This window comes from Aythya fuligula, chromosome 14, assembly GCF_009819795.1.
Source record: "Aythya fuligula isolate bAytFul2 chromosome 14, bAytFul2.pri, whole genome shotgun sequence".
Taxonomy (NCBI): domain Eukaryota; kingdom Metazoa; phylum Chordata; class Aves; order Anseriformes; family Anatidae; genus Aythya; species Aythya fuligula.
This window is the reverse complement of record NC_045572.1, coordinates 8,256,183-8,279,238: the sequence shown is the minus strand read 5'-3', so window position 1 is coordinate 8,279,238 and position 23,056 is coordinate 8,256,183. Positions and strand designations below refer to the sequence as shown.

General features: G+C 53.7%; 3 protein-coding genes across 3 annotated transcripts; 1 reads left to right on the top strand and 2 right to left on the bottom strand.

Moving 5' to 3' along the window:
* Nucleotides 1-66: 66 nt before the first annotated feature.
* Nucleotides 67-2,295, top strand: WDR55 (WD repeat domain 55). Its single transcript, XM_032196842.1, has 8 exons — nt 67-108; nt 191-321; nt 398-498; nt 575-662; nt 745-924; nt 1,029-1,128; nt 1,232-1,401; nt 1,611-2,295. The coding sequence occupies exons 1-8, from the start codon at nt 85-87 to the stop codon at nt 1,930-1,932; spliced, it is 1,116 nt and encodes a 371-aa protein (XP_032052733.1). The 5' UTR covers nt 67-84; the 3' UTR covers nt 1,933-2,295.
* A 2,725-nt stretch (nt 2,296-5,020) lies between these two features.
* DND1 (DND microRNA-mediated repression inhibitor 1) lies at nt 5,021-6,635 on the bottom strand (the record flags this gene model as incomplete). The annotated part of the gene is made up of 4 exons (XM_032197124.1): nt 5,021-5,037; nt 5,196-5,573; nt 5,952-6,413; nt 6,509-6,635. Coding segments are annotated over 4 exons (984 nt in total), but the record flags the coding sequence as incomplete, so codon positions are not given.
* A 1,286-nt stretch (nt 6,636-7,921) lies between these two features.
* LOC116494898 (histidine--tRNA ligase, cytoplasmic) lies at nt 7,922-22,935 on the bottom strand. The gene is made up of 13 exons (XM_032197029.1): nt 22,857-22,935; nt 22,634-22,723; nt 20,820-20,939; nt 20,532-20,627; nt 19,866-19,991; nt 18,076-18,183; nt 16,076-16,174; nt 13,437-13,530; nt 13,115-13,242; nt 12,782-13,024; nt 9,654-9,770; nt 8,760-8,906; nt 7,922-8,430 (listed from the first exon to the last, which is right to left on the bottom strand). Exons 2-13 carry the CDS (start codon nt 22,691-22,693, stop codon nt 8,371-8,373), a joined length of 1,398 nt encoding a protein of 465 aa, XP_032052920.1. The 5' UTR covers nt 22,694-22,723; nt 22,857-22,935; the 3' UTR covers nt 7,922-8,370.
* Nucleotides 22,936-23,056: the final 121 nt, after the last annotated feature.

The following is a 23,056-nucleotide window of genomic DNA, read 5'->3' as shown; positions in this document are numbered from 1 at the left end:
GGCGGTATTTAAACGAGGGGGGCGTGGTTATGCAAATGAGGCTTGGCAGGGCGCCGAGCACGCGCACAAGGCTCCCGCAGCAGCATGGCGGCGGCGGAGGAGGAGGAGGTGAGCGGGGGCGGCCGGGCACGGGCAGGGGGGACTTGGGGGGGGAACTGAGGGGGTCCTCACCGCGCCGCCTCCTCCCCAGGAGCCCCCCGCGGCCCCCCGGCTCCGCGACACCCCCGAGGACATCAGCCTGGAGGCGGCGGCCAACGCCATCGCCCTGCACCCGGCGCGGGCCCTGCTGGCAGCGGGGGACGTGGACGGCGACGTGTACCTGTGAGTGGCCGCGCACCCACACCGGGCTCCCCGCCACCGCCTCCTCCTCGGTCCTCCTGACCCCCGCTGCCCGCAGGTACGGCTACTCCTGCCTGCCGGGGGACACCCAACAGCTCTGGTCCTCGGGGCACCACCTCAAGTCCTGCCGGGACGTCGCCTTCTCCCCCGATGGGCAGAGTGAGTGCATGGGGACGGGGTGGGGATGGGGATGGGGAGGGGATGCTGGGGTGCCCGTGCTGAGCACTGGCTGCAGGGCTCTTCACGGTGTCCAAGGACAAGGCCATCCACGTCCTGACGGTGGAGGATGGGCGGCTGGAGACGCGCATCGCCAAGGCCCACAGGTACGTGGCTCGCTGGGGTCGGGCACGGACTCCCCCGGGTCCCCCAGGGACACCGCCTGACACCGCTGCCCGCTCCACACAGTGCAGCCCTCAACTGCGTGCTGCCCATCGATCACCACCTCCTGGCCACGGGTGATGACGGTGGAGAGCTCAAGGTGTGGGACCTGCGCAAGGGGGAGGCCATCCTGGAATCCCGGCAGCATGAGGAGTATATCAGCGCCATGGCCGTGGATGGGAACAAGAAGATCCTGCTCACCGCCAGGTACTGCAGGGCTCGGTGGCACCGGGGTCAAGGCCCCGTGCCCATTGTGGCAGGGGACACGGGTGGCTGCGCCTCGTGCCACAGGGCCGCTCTGTCTCTCGCAGCGGTGATGGCACCATGGGAGTCTTCAACATTAAGAGGCGACGCTTTGAGCTGCTCTCTGAGCCACAGAATGGGGACCTGACATCTGTCGCGCTGCTGAAGGTAGGTGCTGGGCCCTGCTGCATAGCAGATGCACTGGTGGCTTCTTTGCCATGTTCTAAGTCTCTTGTTTTGCCTCTGCCTTGCTCTACCCCTTCCTGCCCAGAGAGGAAAGAAAGTGGCTTGTGGCTGTAGCGAAGGAACCATCTACCTCTTCAACTGGAATGGCTTTGGGGCCACCAGCGACCGCTTTGCTCTGAGGGCCGAGTCAGTTGACTGCATGGTCCCCATCACGGAGAGCATTGTGTGCACAGGGTCCCTTGACGGAGTCATCAGGTCAGAGCACTGAGGGCACGGGATGTGATGGGGGAGGGCTCTGGGGAGGGTGGGGAACAAGGTTAGACCTGGGGAAGGAGAGGAGGGCAAGGCTTTTGTTGGTGCTGGAAGGATCACATCCGAGCTGGAGAGGTGGGCTCGCAATTTTCCTGGGGCTCTGTCTCTTACAAAGGTCCTCACTGTGATGTCCCCATTCACCTTGTCCCTAGGGCGGTGAACATCTTGCCCAACCGGGTCCTGGGCTGCGTTGGGCAGCACCTGGGGGAGCCCATTGAGCAGCTGGCTGTGGCCCCGGACGGGCAGCTCCTGGCCAGCTGTGCCCATGACCAGAAGGTGAAGTTCTGGGACATCTCCTCCCTGGGCTCCATGGTGGTGGACGAATACCGAAAGAAGAAGAAGCGGGGGGGCCCGCTGAAGGCCCTGACCAGTAAAGCCCCAGGCAGTGGAGAGGACTTCTTTGCAGACCTACGAGAGGAGCAGGAGGCCACAGGGGAGGCAGCGACAGGAAGCGACAGCGATGATAGTGACTGAGGGGCCAAGAGGGCTGTGGTTTGGAGGTGGACAAGGCCAGGGTTTGCTGGTGGACGTGGAGGTCCTGGGGTGGTGGGACAAGGCAGGATACTGCCCAAAAGGTTAGGGGCCCATGGTGCTGGAGGAAGTGTGAGTAAGAGGTGGGCAGCACCTGTGTGGAACAGGGCTCTGAGTTCTCCTGCAGGGGTCCTGGGATCTGTGGGCAAACAGATCCTTCCCAGTCCTGCAGGTCCTCTATGCCTCCTCAAGGCTGCGGCAGAGCTGCCCGCACCACTGTCCCGAGCAAAAGTATTGAGCATATTTTATTAACTAACTTGAACATGAGATGTATTAAAAAACACAGTGCCTTTTTGTTTCCTAGCAGTCTGTGCTGATGATTCGTCTTGCCCCAACTTCCCTGGTATTTTATAGCACATTAGGGACCTGCCTGTAGGCTACTGGGGGTGACACGGACCCTGCTCAAAGTGCTCCTGTCAGCTGGGCCAGCATCATGAATTGTGGTTGTCTTTACTACATCTTCCTGCAGTGGCAAAAAAAGCTTAGAGGGAGCCAAGGATGCCGCTGGTGCTGGGTCTGTCTGCCAGGTGCTTCTGGAGCAGGGTGGGCACTGCAGTAGCCAGCCTGGAGCAGGGATGCAACTAAGGCCCTGCCAAAAGAAGCTCCTGGCAACAGTTGCCTGGAGCACCGGGCACTGGAAAAGCAACTGTAAAAGCACCGTGAGGCTGTCTTGCTATCCAGAGGAATGGCAAATGCTGCTGTGCTAACACATGGTTTGAGCTGGAAACAAGCTGCTGGAGAGTTGTATCACTTCAGTAAACAGGGGACACCCCCCTGGCTGGGGACGCCGTGTTTCAACTAGGAGAGTGGCTGTGAGCTACATTTCATCTGCCTTCTTCCCTTTTATCCTCTTTTAACCTCGTCCCTTCCTGTGCTTCATAGAATCATAGACTATCCCGAGTTGGAAGGGACCCACAGGGATAATGGAGTCCAACAAAGTCTGTGCCCATTGCTTCTCCTCCTGCCACTGGGCACAACTGAAAAGAGACTGGCTCCATCCTCTTGACACCCTCCTTTCAGATATTTATATACAGTGATAAGCTCTTCCCTCAGTCTTCTCTTTTCCAGCCTAAACAGGCTCAGTTCTCCTGGCCTGTCCTCGTACAACAGGTGCTCCAGTCCCCTCATCATCTTCATAGACATCGTCTGGACTTGCTGCAATAGTTCTGTCCCTATTGTACTGGGGAGCCCAGAACTGGGCACAGTACTCCAGGTGTGGCCTCACTTGGGCTGAGTAGAGGGGGAGGATCACCTCCCGTGACCTGTTGGCAACACTCTTCCAAATGTACCCCAGGACCCCGTTGGCCTTCTTGGCCACAAGTGCGCACTGCCGACTCCTGGTCAGCCTGCTGTCCACCAGGACCCCCATGTCCCTCTCCAGAGCTGCTCTCCAGCAGGTCTGCCCCCAGCTACTAGGAGGAAAACTAACCATCCTAGCCCAAACCAGGACACCATGGTATGGAGTATCCATTTGGACAGTCTGGGTCAGTTGTCTGTGGTACTTTAACACAGGTGGGCAGTTGAGCTCCACCCCAATCACTCCCTCCCCCTCCTCAAACGGAAAGGCAGAGAAGATACGATGACAAGGGCCTAAGGGTTAAGATAAGAACAGGAAGATCACCCTACGATTATTGTCACAGCCAAAATAGATGCAGCAGAGGGAATTAATGATCCTGCTCAGCAGGGGGGTTGGACCAGATGATCTTCAGAGGCCCCTTCCAACCTCAGCAATTCTGTGATTGTGTGAATAAAATGATTACGGTCACATCTTCCCCTGGTTGTCTGTGCACTTGTCATAGGCACAGAGTCGGTATGTAGCACGCGAGCAGGGCGCAGGACGAGATTAAAAGACAATAAAAGGGAAGAAAGCAGATGAAATGTAATGGGCAGAACCCGAGCAGGAAGAAAACATGGAGAAAGCCGGGCAAATATTCCGGAGCAAGAAGTAGGCCAGGGGTGCCCGCGGGACTCGAACCCCCGCCGAGGCAGGGGATCGAAAGACGACAAACAGCAGCCGAAGGAACCGCTGGGCTATAGCCGGCCCACTGCCGCTCCCTGCCTCTGTACGCCTCAAGGCCTCAGCACAACCGTTCCTGCCTCAGAGGCGGGGCCGGGGCCCTGCCCGCCCCACTGCTGCCCTGGGCGGCCGTGGGCACCGGGGAGGTGAAGGCACAGCAGTGAAGGCACAGCAGGGCCCGTAGGGGCAGGGCACTCAGTGCCCCAGGGGCCGCTGCTCTCGCCTGACGCAGGGGGAACCCAGGCACCCCCTCAGGATCAGCCCCCTCTGGGAGGACTGCAGCAGGACAAGTCAAGAAATACTAATACACAGATGGTGCTCGCCAGGCTACTTTAATACCAAGTCGGTAGCTGGTGGCCAGTCCTCTTGGTCCAGAGGACTCATTCATGATGGCCCAAAACCCCTGCTGCTTCCTCGCAGCCCAACTGGCTCCGTGCCTCCCAGGGCCCGCAGCCCCTCTCCTAGCTGAAATGCAGCCCCGCAGCCAGCGGGGTGTCCCCTGTTTATCAAAGTGAGGCTGCTGCTCGGGTACCCAGCATGAAGTGGAGGTGAGATGGGGCCACTCGTTGTCCCCCCATTCAGTTGGGCCACCCCTGAAAGGTCCCCTAGACCTCCCCAGCCCACACCCCCTGCTGGCAGCCTTTCAGAGCAGCTGCTGCTGCTTCTAACTTCTCCCAAGACCTATGCTGGGGCCCTACTGCACCAGAGCAACACAGAACGATTTTATAAAAAAAGGAGAAAACTGAACCAGGCAGGTCAGGCCTACCTCCCCCAGAACAGAGCAGAACCGAGTGCCGGCTGGGAACAGGGCAGCTGTCACGCACCACGACAGCACCCACATCTTCCAGCACTGGCTCTCAAAATAAACCCCAACAAACTGAAACCAAAGCTGAAACACGACCACATCCCCACCGGGCCCGTGCTCCACTCCTGCAGACAGCAACAGGACGTCTGATGGCTCCGGTTCGGTTCACAGTTCGGGCGAAACAGCTGCCCGCATCCAAAACACACTGCCTATGTCAGCAGGCATTCTGCAGGAGAGAAGAAAGCATTAGGCTCTGCATGGTTCTCTCCCTCCCAGCCTGGGCCCCCACCTGCAGAATGAAGTCCAGCAGCCCCTCAGTCCCAAGAAACCCTCCAGGACTTCAGGAAAGATGGGAAATGGCACCAATTCTGTGCCAGGACTCACCTAACTTCCTAAGAGCCAGCCGCGCCACTGCGCTCTTTGCCTTCTCATGCCCACTGGTGTTTGGCGCATCTTCCTGCACCCACAGCAACCCGCTGAAGGGAAAGGGCCACGCTGGGATCACTAGCTGGCACCAGTACTGCAGCCACCCACCGGGTTTCACCTGGACACACTTTGTGAAGAAGCGGGGGGTCCCCAGGCACTTCTGACGGCACAGGGTGTTCAGGCAGTCCAGCACGTCGCACAGCTTCAGAGACATCAGCAGTTGTTTGGGGCTCCCCATGTGCTTGCCGTGCTTCTCCTTACACAACCGCAGTTTCTCCTTCAGCTCTGGTTTCAGCCACCCCACCTTCATGTTCTCCCCACAGAGCCTCACATTCCCTAGGAGAGACCCAGAGCAGCTTGCAGGAGATGCTCACACAGCAGCCTCCAGCCTGCAGTCACACCGTGCAGCCAGTGCCCCACCACCACGTCCTGCCCCCCAGCATCTGTCCCCATGACCCCATGATGGTCTGACCCTGAACCAGAGTGCACAATGTGACTCGCCTTCACTGCAGCCCCACCAGGCCTGCCAGGGACCAGCCTTGCTGGGGACGGGCAGCCCAGAGGGGACACAAGGAGAAGCCAAGGGATGTCTCAAGCCTGTAGTCACTCCTCAGCTGAAGCTGGTGCTGGGATCTATGCTCGCTTACAGACACCCAAAAGACAAAGCCGAGCAGCATGCCACAGCACCCCAGCCTCCCACTTGCCTCCCAGTACCTTCTGTCAGGGTTTTCTTGGCCATGGCAGCAGCCCGGTGCGAGCTGTATTTCAGCACGGCGAGCTTGGCCTTCTTCTGGTAAGGGCTGGCATGCAGGGTGATGCTGAGGACCCCCTCGGTGGCCTTCAGCACCACAGCCTCCAGGTACTTCTGGCTCACTGAGGCGGGCAGGCCGTCCACACTCAGCTCGCACTTCTCCAGGCTCTTGCACACCACAATGGTGTAGCCCTCCTGCACCTCCAAGTTGTTGAGGGTGGCAATGGCCTCCTTGGCGCCCTGCCAGTTGCTGTACTTGGCGTAGGCAAAGCCCCGGTTGAGGCCGCTGAAGGTCATCATGAGGCGGAACTCGTAGAGCTTCCCCACGCTCTGGAAAAGCGGGATCAGCGTGTTCTCGTACATCTCCTGGGGCAGCTTCCCGATGAAGACCTCCGACCCTGCCGGTGGGGGGCTGCCCACCCAGCCTGCAGGCACAGAGCAACACGTGGGTGAGATGTGCTTGGCCACCCTGATGTGCCACGTGCCCGGGGCACTGCCATGCAGAGCTCACACCACGTACCTGGCGGGGGGCCACCGTATCGCCTCTGGCCATTGATCTGCACCAGATCGATGCCGGTTTCTCTTACCCAGTTGCGCAGGGCCATCTTATTGGCCTGGTTGATGCTGTTGGCCCACGCCTGAGGAGGGAGGTGATGTTAGTGCCGGGCAGTTTCCAGCCTCCCAGCCGGGGGCATCTGAACCCCACAAAGCAACGAGGCCTAGGGCAAGCCAGGAAGTGGAGGAGCAGATGCTGGACTGCTCTGCCCTCAGGGAAGGGCAATGCACATCCAAACAACTATCCTGTCTGCCGTCCAGGACTGTTCCAGCAATTTTGGTAGAGCACAAGAACACCAGCACTCCAGAGATGCCTACAAGGGCTTTGAAAACAGAGGCTCAGGTGCCTGCTCAGCAGCTGGCTTGCATTATGAGAGGGCAAGAGCAAAGAGCCAAGGTGAACTTTGTATCACTGGAGCTTCACAAAGGAATTAAGGACACGACCCACATGGAAACATCAGGTTTTAGCTCATTAAGTACTACCGAGACTCATTAGGGCCTCTGAAGACTACACGCTGAGTGGGATTAAAGTAATCTCAACTCATGCCATAAAGCAGTTTGGTCGCATCCCACCCTCGTGCATCCTTGGGTGCGCCACCAAGTGGTGGCACCTCCCTGCCTTCACGCGTTTTTTTTTGCCTTTCTCAAAAGCCAAAAAACCCTTTTGGATGAAGGCGCGGGCCTTAACGGGACATCTCTGCCGACAGCGTGCACGAAGCCAGCCCCGGGGGCCCCTCCTTGCCCCCTGCAGCCACCTTTCCACCCAGCCCCGCCGCGGCTCTTCCAGCACACCCCGGCCGCCCCCCGAGGGGCTCCGAGGCTCGGGGAAGCCGCTGCCGGGCTCAGCCTCCCCCGAGGCTCCCAGCCCCGGGGGCTCCGGGGGCTCCGGCAGCCGCAGCGGCTCCGAGCCCGGCCCCGGGGGCTCCCCGACGGCCACCCCCGGGCGAGGGGGGTCAGGGGGATCCCCGGCGTGCGGCCGCCAGGTCCCTGGGGGGGTGCAGCCCCCCGACGGCACCTACCTCCTCCTCCATCGCCTGTCCTCGCCCGGCTCTGGAAGCTTCCAGCGCCGCGGCTGCTCCGCCCTGGGGAGGGAGGGTCCTGCCGGGACCCCCCCCAGGCTTGCCCATGCAAGTGGCAAATAAAAAACCAGCTCAATGGCCCCAGCGGGGCAGGAGGCGGGCCAGAGCTCGCCCCGCGGCCAGGGGAGGTGTTTGAGGCACGGCCTCCACGTGGCTGCTTCCCCTTCAGTCCCCCCCACGTGGCGCTGGGGCCAGCGCAGCTCAAGGAGCTGCTACCGTGGCTTTTGGAAGTCAGCTCTCACCCACAGAGGTGAGCAAATCCCCGCCCGAGGCAGAAAGTAGGGACAGAAGGCAAGGGAGGGGGTTGGCAGAGTATTTATTGTTTCTTGGAACCGCTGGCTTGGGATAAGGTCAGCTCCCTGCAGCCACGCACTGGGCTGAACATTTATTCGACATGAAGGGAACAAGAAGCTGCAGCCAAGAGCCTGGGGTCTGCTGACAGCGCGGGGCTCCACGTGTCATGGTAACAACTGCAGACGGGAGGCCACGGTGTGCCAGAGCCACTTGCAAAACATCTTTCCAGCAACACACTGAAGAGCCAGGGCATTTTGTAGGAGTCAGTGTAGCCTCTCTCCTCCCGCTGGGAAAGGGAGCGCACAAAACGAGAATAAATACAGCTTTCAAAGGCTCCCCCTGACCCTGCACTTGCTGCCACCTGGCCTGGTGAAGGAGACGACCAACTTGGTATTTAGAGGAGGAAATCTGTCCGCCAGAGTCCAATGAACAAGTAGACAGGTCCACGCGGGCTTTAAAGCTGACTTGTTCGCATCCTGATCTCCTCAATGAGGTTCTCCCTGCGAATGTTGACCTACACGGGAGAGCACAAAGGTCCATAAATACAACACAAGCAGCTTGTCACCGGGTGACTTTCTCTGGTCCCACACCCCATTTGTGGCCCTCTTGTCTCATGAGATCCCACCATCATGTCACCAGTCCCTTTATGGGGTGAGGAGGCAGCAGCACCCTACACAGAGCTGAATGCAACCCTGTGAGAGCAAGCACTGCCCATCCACCTCGCCAAGCACCCTCTGCACTGCAACTGGACAGGGTACGGCCAGGTTTGGAGGGTTTGCCTGAGCTGGGAGGGAAGGTGAGCAGCCATCACTCCCCTTCCAAGCCACCACGAGCCTCACTCACCTCCTCACGGGTTGCCACGTCCCGCAGCTTAACAACTCCATCCTTGAGCTCCTGCTCTCCCACAATGGCAACAAGGGGGATGCCCGTTTCCTCGCAGTACTGCAGCTGATTCAGGAGCTTGGGGTTCTTCTTGTACAGTATTTCTGCCTGGAATGGAACCAGAGCACAGTGCTGTACTCAGCACAGGCCTGTTTCTCTGCACCCCATCATCACAGCCCCTGGCATTCTGGGCCAGTCTCATCATTGCCATTTGGTGGCTGTGGATGTATGCACAGACTGGCTAACAGACAAGGCAGGGCACTGCAACTAATGAGTAACACAACACAGCTCCAAGGTACTCAGAAGACTGTCCTGCTCCTGGGAAAACACGAGGTCATCAGCTCCAGTCTACACCTGACGAGGGCCGATACCTCTGGTGTCCCTAGCAGCTCAGAAGCCCTGTGGAGCACCCATTCTCCTCTGTCCAGCCAAGGGAGACTGCCTGCAGCAGGAGCAGGGCCCTGATGCATGTTGTCTTCAGCCTCTGGGATGTTTCCACCCAGACTTTTCTCCTCCTTGCAAGGCTCTGCACTTTTTGTTTTCTGTTCGAAGTGGCATCACAGCCGCCACACAGCAGAGGCTGAAGTGCTGCTTGCTTTGGGAATCTGTCCTGAGCAGACAAAGCCAGAGCATCACCTACAGTATTACAGGGCTAACCAAGTTGTACCACCCAGCCCCCACTGGAGAACATCTCATCTGGGACACTGAGAAGAAGCAGGCTCAATCCAGGAAGGCAACCTGCTGCCCATGATCTCCCTGTGACCCCTTCCTCCCACAGAAAACCCAGGTCTGGTCCATTCCTGGCATAAGAGAGCAGATCAGGCAGCTCCTGACTTGGCCATTGCCTGCTCATACCTTGATTCCAGCATCCCATAGCTCAGAGATGAGCTTCAGCCGCTCTTCAAGGAGCTTCTTTTGGGCAGAGGCCACCAGCACCTGTGTTTCTGTTGTCCTGATCTTCTCCTCAGAGGCCTAGAGAGGGGACAAGACTCAGGAGATGACACAGATATACACGGACATACCTGAGACCCTATGAGCAAGAAGGGTCCCCACCTCAAGCCCATCAGTTTAGCAGTGAAGAGGCTCTGGATCAGTGGGATGAACAGCATAAACTCTGGAGAGTCAGGCAAGGCCCCAGAGACCCCATCCTAGACCAGAATCTCACTCTCTGTGCTTGTTCCATGTTGGGGGCTTAGCCCAGTCTCCCTCCTGTGATGCACAAGCTGGAGAACATGCTGAGAATGAGGAATTTCCCTGTCGACTTCTGCCTAGAGGTTGCTCCTCCACACCCAAAGGCCTGTGGCCTCTTAGAGATTTGCTCTGAGTGGCTAAGGAGCAGCAAGCCCTGTGGAAGCTGCACAGAGCCACTCTACAGCTCGGTTGGGAACTACAGGTTAGGTTAACAGCAGCGAACTGAGGTGCTCCCGGACTGTCAGGAGCCACCTGCTCCCATGGCAGATGCTGGGTACTCAAAGCAGCACCTTCCTGCCTCTGCTCTCTCTGAAGGGTTAAGTCTTTAAAAGGTCAGCTGCAGAGGACCAAACCTGGCAAGGACCAGAGGTTGTGGGGGAAGAATTCAGTTTCCTCTTAGAAATCCCAGTTGTGTCTGCCAAGAGAGATCTCCCCACAACAGGGCTCTGGGTGAGGGAAACACATGGCTGTATTTTGAGAGCCAAATAAGACCTATTTAACACCCACTGGACAGGACTGAGAAGAACAAACTAGTGGAGCAGCTCTGAGGAGAGAGGAACAGGAAAAATGTACCTGGGACCCTGCGAGAAGGGCTGCGCCCCCTACCTTGGGACATCCAACACGTCTGGTCTCTGCAGTGCCTTCAACAGGACACACGTGCAGGACTGTGGTCTGCCAACCAGCCTTGCAGAGCAGTGCTGGCTTGCCATGAAGGTGGTGTGGCCTCATGGATGCTTAATGCAGTGGGGAACATGAAGGCATCTGGCAGGACCGAGGAGTCAGGCTGCAGCTGAACAAGTTGTACCGGGGGCTGCCAGAAGAGAGGTCGTGTCCCAGCGAGACCCTGAGGGATCATCTCCAGGCCAGAGGAAACAGGAGATCGTGGCCTGGTTCTGCCTCCTGCTGTAGAGCTCAGCAGGGGCCTCTCTGAGTTCTCCAACAAAGACAGCAGCAAAGAAGACTCACTTAGCATTTGCTGGACTGGGTCACTGTGGTGGGTACACTCTGCTCCTGCACTTTTAGTAGTAAAAGTCTTGCTCAGGCTTGTAAGCCACAGCAGGCCTCAGTGGGATCACGCCTGGAACCCTCATCGACAGCTCATTAACAATGGAAACCCAGGAGAGCTCATTCCAGGAAACAGCCTGGTAAGAAAACTGAGCTTGCCTATGGGTCAAGCACTTCACATAATAAATAGGAAAGTGAAAGCCTTTTCTTTTCTGACATCGTTCCTTTGTTATCTACAGAGGGCTGCCTCACACCCCTGTTACTAATTGACAAAGACATGATTAAGGGCTAAGGGAAGGAGGGTTGTACAACCTGATTCCTAAACGAACTGTAAACAAAAGACCTGAAAACCTGGAAAATTACTAATCAAAAGGCAATGGCTTTGCAATCCTATAAATACTGATCCCAAGCAAGAATTCTTTTGAGCTCTCAAGGGACAGCAGTGGGCTGCACCCTTGATCTCCCCCTGTAGAATACTGCCAGGCTTGGTGGTGTTGAAATACTGAGTGACTGTAAATCAGATGATTGCTGAGACTGGGCTTGAGCAGGAATGTGATTTAAATAACACACAGGAATATGGTTTGATTAACATGTATGTCTTGCTCATCTGGCAAAAGTACAGAACCGTTGGAGATCTGCAGTTGAACAATGGGCCTGGGAACTGCAACAAATAAGCGGGAAGCCTCACAGCCTGATCTTGTTTCAAGTCAAGCCAGGAAAGCAACCTGTCCTGCTGGTCTCACCTCCCTTTTCCTCTCCACCAAACAATGCAACAAGCCTTGCTGAGAGCCAATCACATGGTGAATGACTCAGTCCCACCTCACCAAAAGTATAAATCTGCTATTCAGAAACCTCTTTTTGAGGATGTAGAGGATGAGAACTCCAATTATCAGATGGGCTGACAGGCCTGGACCTCTCTCCTTCCCAAGCAGGGACACCTCTTGGTAAGACTTTGCCTTCGACTCTGTCGGATACTACTTGGGAAAATATTAATAACTAAAGCACTGAACCATTAACTTGAGTTCAGTTATTGCAGTAAGTGAATTTATTAACAGCAATCCTGAATCTGTGATATCTGATGCCTTAATAAATTACCTATATTTTCAACTTTGCAAAACTGTCACGGTGAAAGTCCTTGGCAGCGCTCTGAAACAGGCAGACGTTGACTCTATGAATTGGCTATACTCATAATCCTCCAGACATAAACCGTTGACCAAGTCTGGGACTAGGACTGGATCCAGCCACACCTAGGCTCTTCTCTGAGGAGTTTAGAAAGCAAGGGGGTCCTTTCTGAACCTCGTGACTCACATACTACACACCCTTAACGCAACACCCCTTTAGCCAAAGCCACCTCTCAGGGCACCCCTGATGCGATGTGCATCCCAGGGCTGACTCCTTGAGGAACAAGCTCGTCCGTGGGCAAATGCAGACAAGGGATAAGGGTGAGAAATTCACTCTAAGAGGGGTATTTTGGAAGCACATTACTGCTTTTAGAAACCTAAATCCTCCATTAAACCTTGTGTGAACCTTGCCGTTCATAAATCTTTAACAAAGTTTCTATTGCTATTGTAGCAAATTCCTTTAGATCACTGTGTTAATTGACTGATGCTTATGTACTGATTAAGTGCTGTTAAAATCATATAAACTAACCTTATTTTCTATAAAGATATGTAACAAATCCTTAATTTCTGCTACATTAAAGCTGTGCAAAATTCTCCAACAGTTACACACAGAGAATGTAAATCCTTACTCTTTCTCTGTGCTTAGTTGAGCATCAAGGCACTTACCTCCACTCTCTGCTCTAGGATGGAGAAGATCCGCTCGATCCCTATGCTGACCCCCACACAGGGCACCTTCCGTCCCTTGGGATCAAACATCCCCACCAGACCATCGTAACGACCGCCTCCGGCCACGCTCCCAACGCTGACCGGGTCCTCCACGTGGTCGTTCTGCTGCTGCAGCAGGACAGCCTCATAGATCACCCCTGTGTAGTAGTCCAGTCCTCGCGCCAGGCTCAGGTCAAATGAGATCTGTGGGACACAAGGGAAGCCCCCTCAGTGCCACGCTCGGGGCTGCCCAGACACCAGAGCAGCACCCCTCCTGCCTCCGCCCCTCCTCACCTTCCCTGTGATGCCAAACAGGGTCAGGTACTCAAACAGCAGCTTCATGTCCCCCAGACCCTCCTTGGCCAGCTTGTTCTGGGACAGCTTCGGGTCCTGGAGAAGCTGCTCGATCAGGTCCAGGCCACCTGCGGGAACAAGTCATGCCTCACATCTGCCAGCACAGCAGCACCTGCAACAATGGGCCCAGCCAGCTGTGTGTGCTGCTTCGCTCCCTCCGTCCCTGCCCCAGGCACACCAGCCCCTGCCTGGCCTGGCAGAGAGCAGCTGCACTCGTCAGGATCATGAGGGATGGACAAGGGCTCCATCCCACCGTGCTCACCGTGAAGCTGGACGTACTCCCCAATGCGATCCGCAGCCTCAGGGGAGAGCCCCTTCTCTCCGACCATCTCATTCTTTACTTCCTCCCAGGGCACCTGTGCGGGGTGAGAAGAACATGAGCCACTGCCCCAGGGATACAGCCTCTCCTGAGGAATGCCTCTGGTAATACCGTCCCACAGAAGTGAAGAGACATCTGCCCTCACACATCTTCACACTGCACAGCTCCCTCAGGGTGGTTAAAAGGTGCACAAGAAGAGCAGCAAATCAAATGCTCTCAGGGCATGGTTCTAACTACACTTCTCATACCACTGCACAGTCTTTTTCTATCCTAACCCTGCAGTCACCAAAGCTGCCCGAAATCCTGACAGCCCCAGGACAAACATTTTGGTTTAGTGATCTGGCCAGAATTAGACATTTGTACTGAGTTTGAGAGATGTCTTGCTGCTGTGGTTTCCATGGTTAGGTACAGTCACATACACCAGGTAAGGAAGCGTTGCAGGCCATGCCCACCACCTGGAAAGTTGTGAGGAGATGGCTGGATGATACAAAAGCCCAATGTAAGCAGGATAAGCAACAGCTTTCCCACCAAGCAAGGTGGAAAGCAGAGCCATGACAGCATCCGGCTGCACTAAGTTAAAACACAGCCTTTCAGTACAATAACGAGGAAATTACGCCATCCAAGAAAAGCCCAGTCCTCCCTCCCTTCCTGCTGTTCTTCCATGCATACACAGACCCCAAACCTACACCTACAAGTCATGCCTCTGCAATACATCTCACTGCTAACAGCACTTTGACTAAGGCCTCCTCTGCCTGACTTCAATCAATCATCAGACAAGGCCTGATCAGGCCTTGATCAAAGCCAGACCAGGTCACTTGGTTTAACAGGATCCAACAGGAAGGCTATAAGCACTCCTTTAAGCAATCAGCCCACAAACTGTGTCCCACATGTCTCTGATGACACTGAAATTCCCCTTGAAATTCTGATTTGGATCCCGAGCCAAGAAAACTGAGTCTATACGTGGCACTACATTTTAAGGTTCCTCTTCCTTAGCTTTCAGTGGAGGACTGTAAACACATTTATAGTCTGATCTGTCCAGCATTCTTGTGCCTGACTAGGGCCTATAGTAAAGACGATTGGCTGCAGATAAAGAGCTCTTCCTACACTGGCATCTTTCCCTCCTCCCAGAAGTCCGCTTAAGGGTCTGAATCCCTTAAGAGTCCAACACTACAGTCAGTGCTTTTGAGGCAGCGTGGTGAGCACAAACCCACAGGTTGTACCTACTTGCTGCCTCGTCTCTTACAGGAACAGCTGTACAAAGAGAGGGCTGTTCTGCATCACACCAAACTAGAGTAAGACAGCGATGTCCACATACAGCACGCTCATAAAAACCAAACCCGTCCTACAAGTCCAAATCAGCACAAGTGTGAACGAAGCGACCAGGAGACATGGGATGGGCTACTACGGTCTCACAGCACTGGGAAGAGATTATGGCACTGAGCAATGTCCTCCTTGTGACTGTGTGCACCCTGCTGGGATGCTGTGCGGTCCAGGCCAGCCCTGGAGCCCTGTTCCTAGCAATAACATTCTTGCACTGATGGTAGCAACAGATGAGTATGAAGACGTACTGTGGGGACACACACAATACAGAGTGGTACCAAACTGACCACCCTTCCCCTGCACAGGAGGCAGGAGAAGTGCTGCTGGTGGTATTTTACAGCTCCATGTTTCTAGTTTCCTATTCTTTCTCACTCCAAGCATTTTCCTCTACCTCAGATCTCTACCTCCAGGTGAACATGGAAACCTCACCCATACAGGTCCGCCTCACTTCCCTCTGCTGCCTCTGTGATGCAGCTACGTGGGACTATCTCCTGAGGGTCCTCAAAACAGCTGGAGACACGCGCTGTGTAGTGACACCCTGCTCATGCACAGCACGGCCAGCAATGTGCACGTGATGCGGGCTCTGTGCTCTCAGCAGACATCACGTTACCAGCCAAGAACAGCATGAGCTTGCAGACAGCACAACAAAACAACTGGATAACAAAACAACTTCAGCAGCACCCGGGGATGTCCATTTGTCTCAGCATTGTCACCTGTAAGCTCAGTGTCTTATACATCCACCTCTTATGATTGCAATTCTCTACTCCTGAGAAGGGCAGAGATTTTCCCTTTACGTCAGTTTTTTTTTTTTGCCTTGCTACTGAGGTGTGAAATTTTAGCAAAGGTTCCAGGATACAACTGTGATTCCTCACACTGCCAGAGCCGAACCTGCTGTATTTGAAAAATCTTTTAAATGCCCTGGACTAGTCTGGGGGCAGGTTTCCATGACCTAGATTCATAAGCAGTAGCAGCTTAAGAAAGCTAAAATTTGGGATGTTGAACCTCCCATATGCAGAGCTATTTTCCCTCCCTTCTTTTCCATCTCTCAGGACGCTGTGGGATGCTAGGAAGGATGCTGAAGGAAGTGCAGAATCCAGTTTTGCTATGTGACTGACTTGCCTGGTGTGCCTCCCTTCCCTCTCAATGCAGAGGGTGAAGGGGCTCACATGGGCAGCTTGATGTTTATCAGCATTTTCTGGACAGTTCTCACAGACCTGGACAGACTCACAAGAACTCCAGAAGCCCGGAGCTCCAGTCCATACCTTATCCAGTTTGTCAACACTGGAGCAGATTGTTCGGAACTTGCTGTCTGGGACACCACAAACTGCAAACATCCCATCGAGGATGCGCCGATCATTGACCTGGGAGACAAGGAAAAAGTCACTTACGATGAGCTCAAGCAGATGCTTCAGGTAAGTTTCTCTCCTCTCTAATTTTAAGCACAAAAAAGAGAATCTAGCAGTCATCCTAACCCCATGGGAAATTCGGGCCCCAGACACTCTGATGTTCTGATGTGTAAGTTATTTCCTGTTGCAAATCTGTGGTGAAAGCCTCTGCCAACATGCCTCTCTAAACACTCAAGAAGCCACAGTCAGAAGGGGGTAAAATTTTGTTGTAGATTAGGAACTGACAGAGGGAAGGTGAGAAAATGAGTTTGGCAAGAACATGGTAAGCCAGACTACTCAGATGGAACAGCAAAGAGGAGCAAGGGATGGTGGAAGAACCATAGTACAGTCTACCTGAAATAAGCATGCCTAGAGGGAGGCTGCCTTTTTTTTTTTCCCCCCCTCACATCATTGTTTCTGGGTAATTTCTGTCTCTTCCCCATTCCTGCAAAGCAGGCACTTCTTGGGGAAGATGAATGTAACTTAATCTTAAAAATTGAACAGGATAGAGGGAAACAAAAACAGAACTAGAACCACCTTTCTTCCACCCCTCCTCCTTCCCAGGCTCAGCTTCGCTCCTTACTCTTCTACCTCCCACCACCATCCCCATGAGCAGTGCACATGGACAGAGAATGGGGGTTGTGGTCAGTCCATAACACTTTGTCTCTTCCCACAGTTCTTCAGAAGGGACTGCTGCAGCACGGACCCCCACAGGGCCACAGTTCCTGCCAGACACCCTGCTGCAGTGTGGGCTCCTCTCCACATGCTGCAGCTTCCTCCTTCAGCACATACCCACCTGTGATCTCTTCCTGCAGCACCCTCACTACCAAAACCTTGCCACGTGAACCCAGTACAAGGGCCTATGAATCACCTCATGGGTGGATATGTAAAAACAGCTCAGGAACAGACCACAGACTGAGGAGATGAATGCAGTATGTTACACTGCACCCTCAGTACAAGAACAAAGGGATATCTGGTTATGTTAAAACCTTACTAGGAGATGTTCTTTCCTTTTACTTCTTTTGATAGTGAAGTCGATTCCATGGTTTAATTATGTTCTGTAAGAGAAGGTAATTGAGGCCAAAGGCTTAGCTGAATTCAAAATTCCATGGGTAGGGAGAGCATCTACAGTTAAATTAGACAGAAACAAAAGGCTGCTCAGGAGGTTGTAACCCTCCAGCATTGATATCAACCAAAAAGAGTCCCTCACAGAAGCCATGGAGCCCTCTCCACTGCAGGCAGGTTATTCTGCTGTTCCCCTCTGCAGAGATGCCTGCTCATCCTCAAATAGATTTGCTCATACCACTGGCCAAACACAAACTAGCTGGACTTGATCTAGAGAGGCAGCTCCTATGCACAATGCTTCAGCTCATCTGGTTCAGGGGCAGGCAGCTGGGAGTGCAGCACCCAGCCCACACCACTCAACTCCCCCAAGCTGGTGGGAAGGCAGCAGTTTGCAAACTACACAGTGCACACACACAGATGTTCGTCCTAAGGGGCAGTAATAGCTGGGACAAGCGCAGGGATCCTGGGCCAGAGCCTGTATTTCACTGCAGGCAGTGAACGTGGCAGTCACCTTGTTACTTTGCACTGGGCGTTTTGTAGGGGACCACGGTTGAGGAGAAAGAACTCTGCCAACTATGGCCTCAGGAAACCTACTTGAATTCCCATGTAAAGGGGAGCCTCAGATGAAGTCTAAGCCTTTAGTATAGACACCATGAGAAGGCAGAGAGGCAAGATGATTTCTGCATCTGAACCACACACCTCAGTGTGCAGTAGAGTAGGAACAGGTGCTGTTGTGTAAAATCACAAACAGCAGCCACTGCTTCCTACTGCAGCACAAAGGAACCTGTCTGAGGACCCAGCTCCAGCCTCACCTTAATGAGAAAGTCCCCAAGCTGCAGGTCACTCAGGATCTCGTGCACTATCTTCAGGCACTCAGCATCTGGAATCATAGGGTCAAACTGGCCAGCAATGTCAAAATCCTAAGGAACAAGAGAAGGCAGAGAGCTTTTCAGCACAGTAGAGAGGGCTGCAGCCACAAAGCCTCCACTCTGCTGTTAATAGCAGTTTGTTTACAAAAAGCAACAGAAATGTTGTGAAAAACGACAAAAAAGAAGACAGCACAGATCATCAATAGCAAATAAATAGAACAAAGGAACCAGGAAGGGGAGGAGAAAACTACTTGTTAGTTGGTATGACCTAAATGCCAAATGTTTTTCCTTGATCCCCATGATGTTTTGTTTTTTTCTTTTTTTAATATACAAGCAAATCAAGTTAATGACCAGGCACACAGTGGGAATAATACAACAGAAGTCATCAACATTCAGAAAAGAAAAACAAAAGAAGCAAAAAGAGACCTCTTCTTCCACCCCAATTTACAAATCCCCAAACACACAGCTTTCAATCACATCTTGAGTAAAAGAACAATTAGGAACACAGGAATGAATCGCGACTCAGTAAATTTCAACATGGTTTCAAGAAGCTTCCAAAATAAATTGGGGCAACGGAGGAAGAAAGAGATGAAATTGCATCTGTCAATTCTCCAATCAGCTGAGTGTGAGGAAAGCTGATGCAATCCCCAAGGAAGTTGGGCAAGGTCTGGTACAGCCAGGAAAATGCTGCTACCATCATACAGGTGAAATCTCACTGGGAAAACCCAGTGGAGGGCTGGTCAGTTATATTTAAAAGGTGCAGAAAAAAAAGCTACGAGGCTGAGCAGCGAAGTAAAGCATCTCCAAGGAGAGAAAAGCAACAGAACTTTATCTAACCAGCCCAGGGAGGAGAAGGTTGCTCTCAACATTTCCAAAATGTTCATTTGGGAAAGGAAAGGAAAGGAATCAGTGTCAAGGGATAACGGCTACCACTTAATAACCTGCACTGGCACAAGGAAAAGTAAGCTGTCAGACACAAGTAAGTTTTAGCCTATTTGCAGCTAGCCTAAGATGATCCTAGAATGCTCCTTCAAATGAGACAGCAAGCAAAGACTCCAAGTTGTGTGAAAATGGGCCTTCACCAAGGTCCAAAGCTGGAAGGTATAGACAGGGATTGTATGAAGAAATGGAAATATTCTCAATTAAGAATTTACTTGCGATATGATGCCCTGGGGACTGTGATAGTACAGTGGAACAAATCCATTCCTCAGGGCTATCACACTGAGAAAGCCACAGAGGAAATTGAATTCTTTGTTCTGGAATTAGGTCTCAGGGTTTCTGCCTTCCTTTGAAATAAAGCTGGACTAAGCATGGGATGGAAGCAATGGGTGCTGTGGCTGAGTCACTCACCTGGCTCATGCATTCTTGCTCACACACACAAAAGTTCAATTGCTACCACATTTGGGATCAGAAGGAAATTCGTTCCCTCAACCAGGCTGACAAGCACGGTGGGATAGAGTAAGGAGCTGCCCTCCTCCACAGTGCAAAGCACGCCCAACATCTGGGGGTTACATTGCAAAGTTCCCTGATATGGAAGCGCCCCGTGTTACGGCCATCAGTCTCTCCCACTCTCAAGCTGCTTTTCAACCCCAAAAAGGGAAAAGAATGAGAAGATGAGTTTCCCATTGCAGGGAAGACGACCGCAAGATAACACAGCCTTCGGTCCTGCTCCTACAGCCACTGCCCAGCCTAGAAACCCGCAGAGCAGCAGCCCTGCTGCTGGCCAAACTCACACACTGGTAGAACTCCCTGTAGCGGCCCCTGGTCATGGCCGGGTTGTCCCGCCTGTACACCTTAGCGATGTGGTAGCGCTTGATGTTGGTGATTTTGTTCATTGCCAAGTAGCGAGCGAAGGGCACCTGGGGCCACAGAGTTAAGGATGGGAATAGAGAGGGAACACCCCACCCAGTTATCAGTCACAGGCAGCGCTGCAGCCTTGCTATCTTCCCAATGCCCAGCACAGTTTAGCACACATCCTTGGGGCAAAGCAACAGCTACCAGACAGCACGCCTGGCCACAGCGCTGCAGGGTCTGCACAGCTGTCCAAGATACAGCCCACGCATTCTGCCACTGGCACAGGGACAGGTGCCCCTGCAGGCATCTCCCAGCACTGCCTTGTGGTACATCTCACTCCCTACTCTGGGTTCCCTGCTGCAGAAGAAACCCCACCTAAATTTCTCTTCCCTCCACACTTTGTGTGTTACTTTGCCTAACACAGACAATGGACAGTATATAACTGAGCGATGGTTCTGTGCCCGCTACGCCACACTACCTGCTCATGCTTTCCCTGCCTGTATAGGGTCAGAACCCTCCTCCTCCCTTGCCCTTGGGGCAGCACTGTCCCAAAAAGAGGGCAGCAAAGATGACAAAACCCCCCAGCGCTGGCTGTTGCAGGATACAGTCAGGTCATAGCGCAGGGACAGCAGCTCTCCTCCTTGATCTTTCAGATCATAGATGAGCTTTGAGTCTTCTCCGTATTTCCCTGTTAGCGTCTCCTACAAAAAAAAAAAAAAAGACACATGAACAAACAGTGCCTTCAGCAACAGGGGAAGAGTCTTAGAGCACTCAGAACAAGGACAGAAAGGAAGGACACCTAGGAGATGGGAAAAACTCAGCCCTCAACACAGGCTTTCAACTGCAGTATCCCCACCAGCTCAGCCAACTTGCTGTGCTCTTGCTCAACTCACCTTCAGCTCAAACACTGGTGTATCAATGACTTCTGCTCCGTGGCGCTTGAAGCAGTTGATGATAGCAGTGAAAACTCTCTCACGAATGGCCATTTGTTTGGGGCTGTAGTCCCGCGTGCCCTGGGATAAGAAAAGGAAAAAGAAAGCAAATGAGACATTGGCTTACAGATATGCAGTGGCAGACAGATGTGAGAGGTGACGTGAAGAATCTCTCATGCTGCTTACCAAGCTAGAGATCAGATCAATTCACTAGATACCAGTACAGGGGTTAAAAAGCAGCATTGGAAAACATTAGGACACAACTCAGATGAGATCTGCTACAGTCTGCGCACCTGAAATATGTCAGAAGTTTCACTATGTACGAAACAGAGGAGCTAACACGGATCCAACACCCAGACAGTTCAGAACCTTCAAGGATGACAACGCAGCTAGGACGTGTCCAATTCACATGCAGCATTAGCCAGACCCTTACACAACAAGCCATCCAGAGAGGTGGAAATAGGAGGAGAGGCAATACTGTGAAGTTTTGGAATAAGGAACAGCTTTATGCTTTCCAGAGCACCCACAGAGAAACCAAATTTCCAAAGCACGATACCCATGAAGTTCACTGGGATGGGCTCCCTTTTAATCTTCATCACTGTTAATAGTCACCAAATTGTTTCAGTGACCGCCTCCAAGCTTTCAGTAACTCACATAACTGTCAGTTAACTGTACCTCTCACTTTCATTTTTCCAGGGCCCAATGGTTAGACAGGAGGAAGCAGAGAGAGCCTGCAGGTCGAACAGCAAAGGATTGCTTTCAGCAGCGCACTGACACAGCTGAGAGAGGCTGGAAACCCAAGCTGTTTCCCCTGATGCTCACAGAGCTGCAAAATCCTCTCCCTGCATCTTTAACAGTGAGATATTCTTCCTTCCCAGGTCTCACACCACAGTTACAGTTGCCAAAAGATGTGATAAAGGAAACGGACAGTGCGACTGTGTTGAGGCACTTCCTTTAAATCAGTGACATTTATATATATTAGTAACTGTCTCTGTGCCACAGCATGAAAGCACAGCTGGTCTCTGGTCAGCTGCTAGTGTTGAAACATCCAGGATACAAAAGAACTTCAGCATAAATTGCATTACGAATGCTCTTCTCAGACGTTCTGCCACTGAAGGAAAGGTTCTGCCAGAAGAGGCCAGAGAGATACCTGCAGCTGTGGGATGCAGGTATCCATAAGCGGGATGACCCCACTCTTACAGACTAAGGCAAAACCAAAAGCCGTGAGCTCTCTGAGCATTCCTGGCAAGGCTTCCAGGCACCTGGAGCACTTCGCAGCACTGCGCGCTCACCCAGCCTGCAGCAGCCTGACCCACTCTGCCAAGGTTAGCAGGAACAGGAGCAGCTTGAGGATCCTTGTGGGCACTAGTGGGGTCAGCGCTACAATAAATTTGAAGTTCTGATCCTAAAAGCACTGGAGCAACGCAAGTCATGACCTTCCTTCAAAGAGAAGAACCCAGTCGGAGAGGAGACCTCATACTGGGCAGCTATGAATAAGACTGACCAAAACTGATCCTGCCAGCTGGTGGTTGGCTTCTCAGAGAAGCACTGCAAAGCTTTTGGTTAGCAGGGTGTCGGGGTTTGGTGCTGCCGGGGTCATTTTGATCCCCCTTCTCCCACCGCATCACTGCTGGAAGCAAAAAGGGGCAGAGCACAGGCCCGGTGGGTGCTGCCCGCCCATGCTCGGCACACACAGAGGCCGGGGGGGGGGGCTGTACACACACGAGGCGGCCCCACACAGGGCGAGGCGAAGCGAGCGGGCTGCGGGCCGTTACCTTCGGGGTCTTCAGCACGAACTTGTGCTTCCCCTCCTCGCCCCCGAGCTGCGCCTTCATCTCCAGCAGCTTCGCCACCTCCTTCGCGATCTGCGGAGGGAAGGAGAGGGGAGCCGGGCGTTACCGGAGCCTGGTCCCTCTAACACCGCCTCCTCCCCCGCCCGCCCGCCTGCCCCACACACACGGCCCCGGCCCCCCTCAGCCTCCTCGGTCCCCGCCGCACCCGCTCGGGGTCGGCCTCGTCCTGCTTCAGCCTCCGCACTGCCTCCGCCTGCTCCCGCACCGCCGCCGCCGCCGCCTCAGCCGCCATGGCCGCGCCTGCGCAATGCCGCCGCCGCGCCTCACCGGGCGGAGCTGAGGAGGCCAAGAGGCGGCGCTTCTCCGAGTTTTATTTTATTTTTTTAATAAAAAAAAAAAATACAC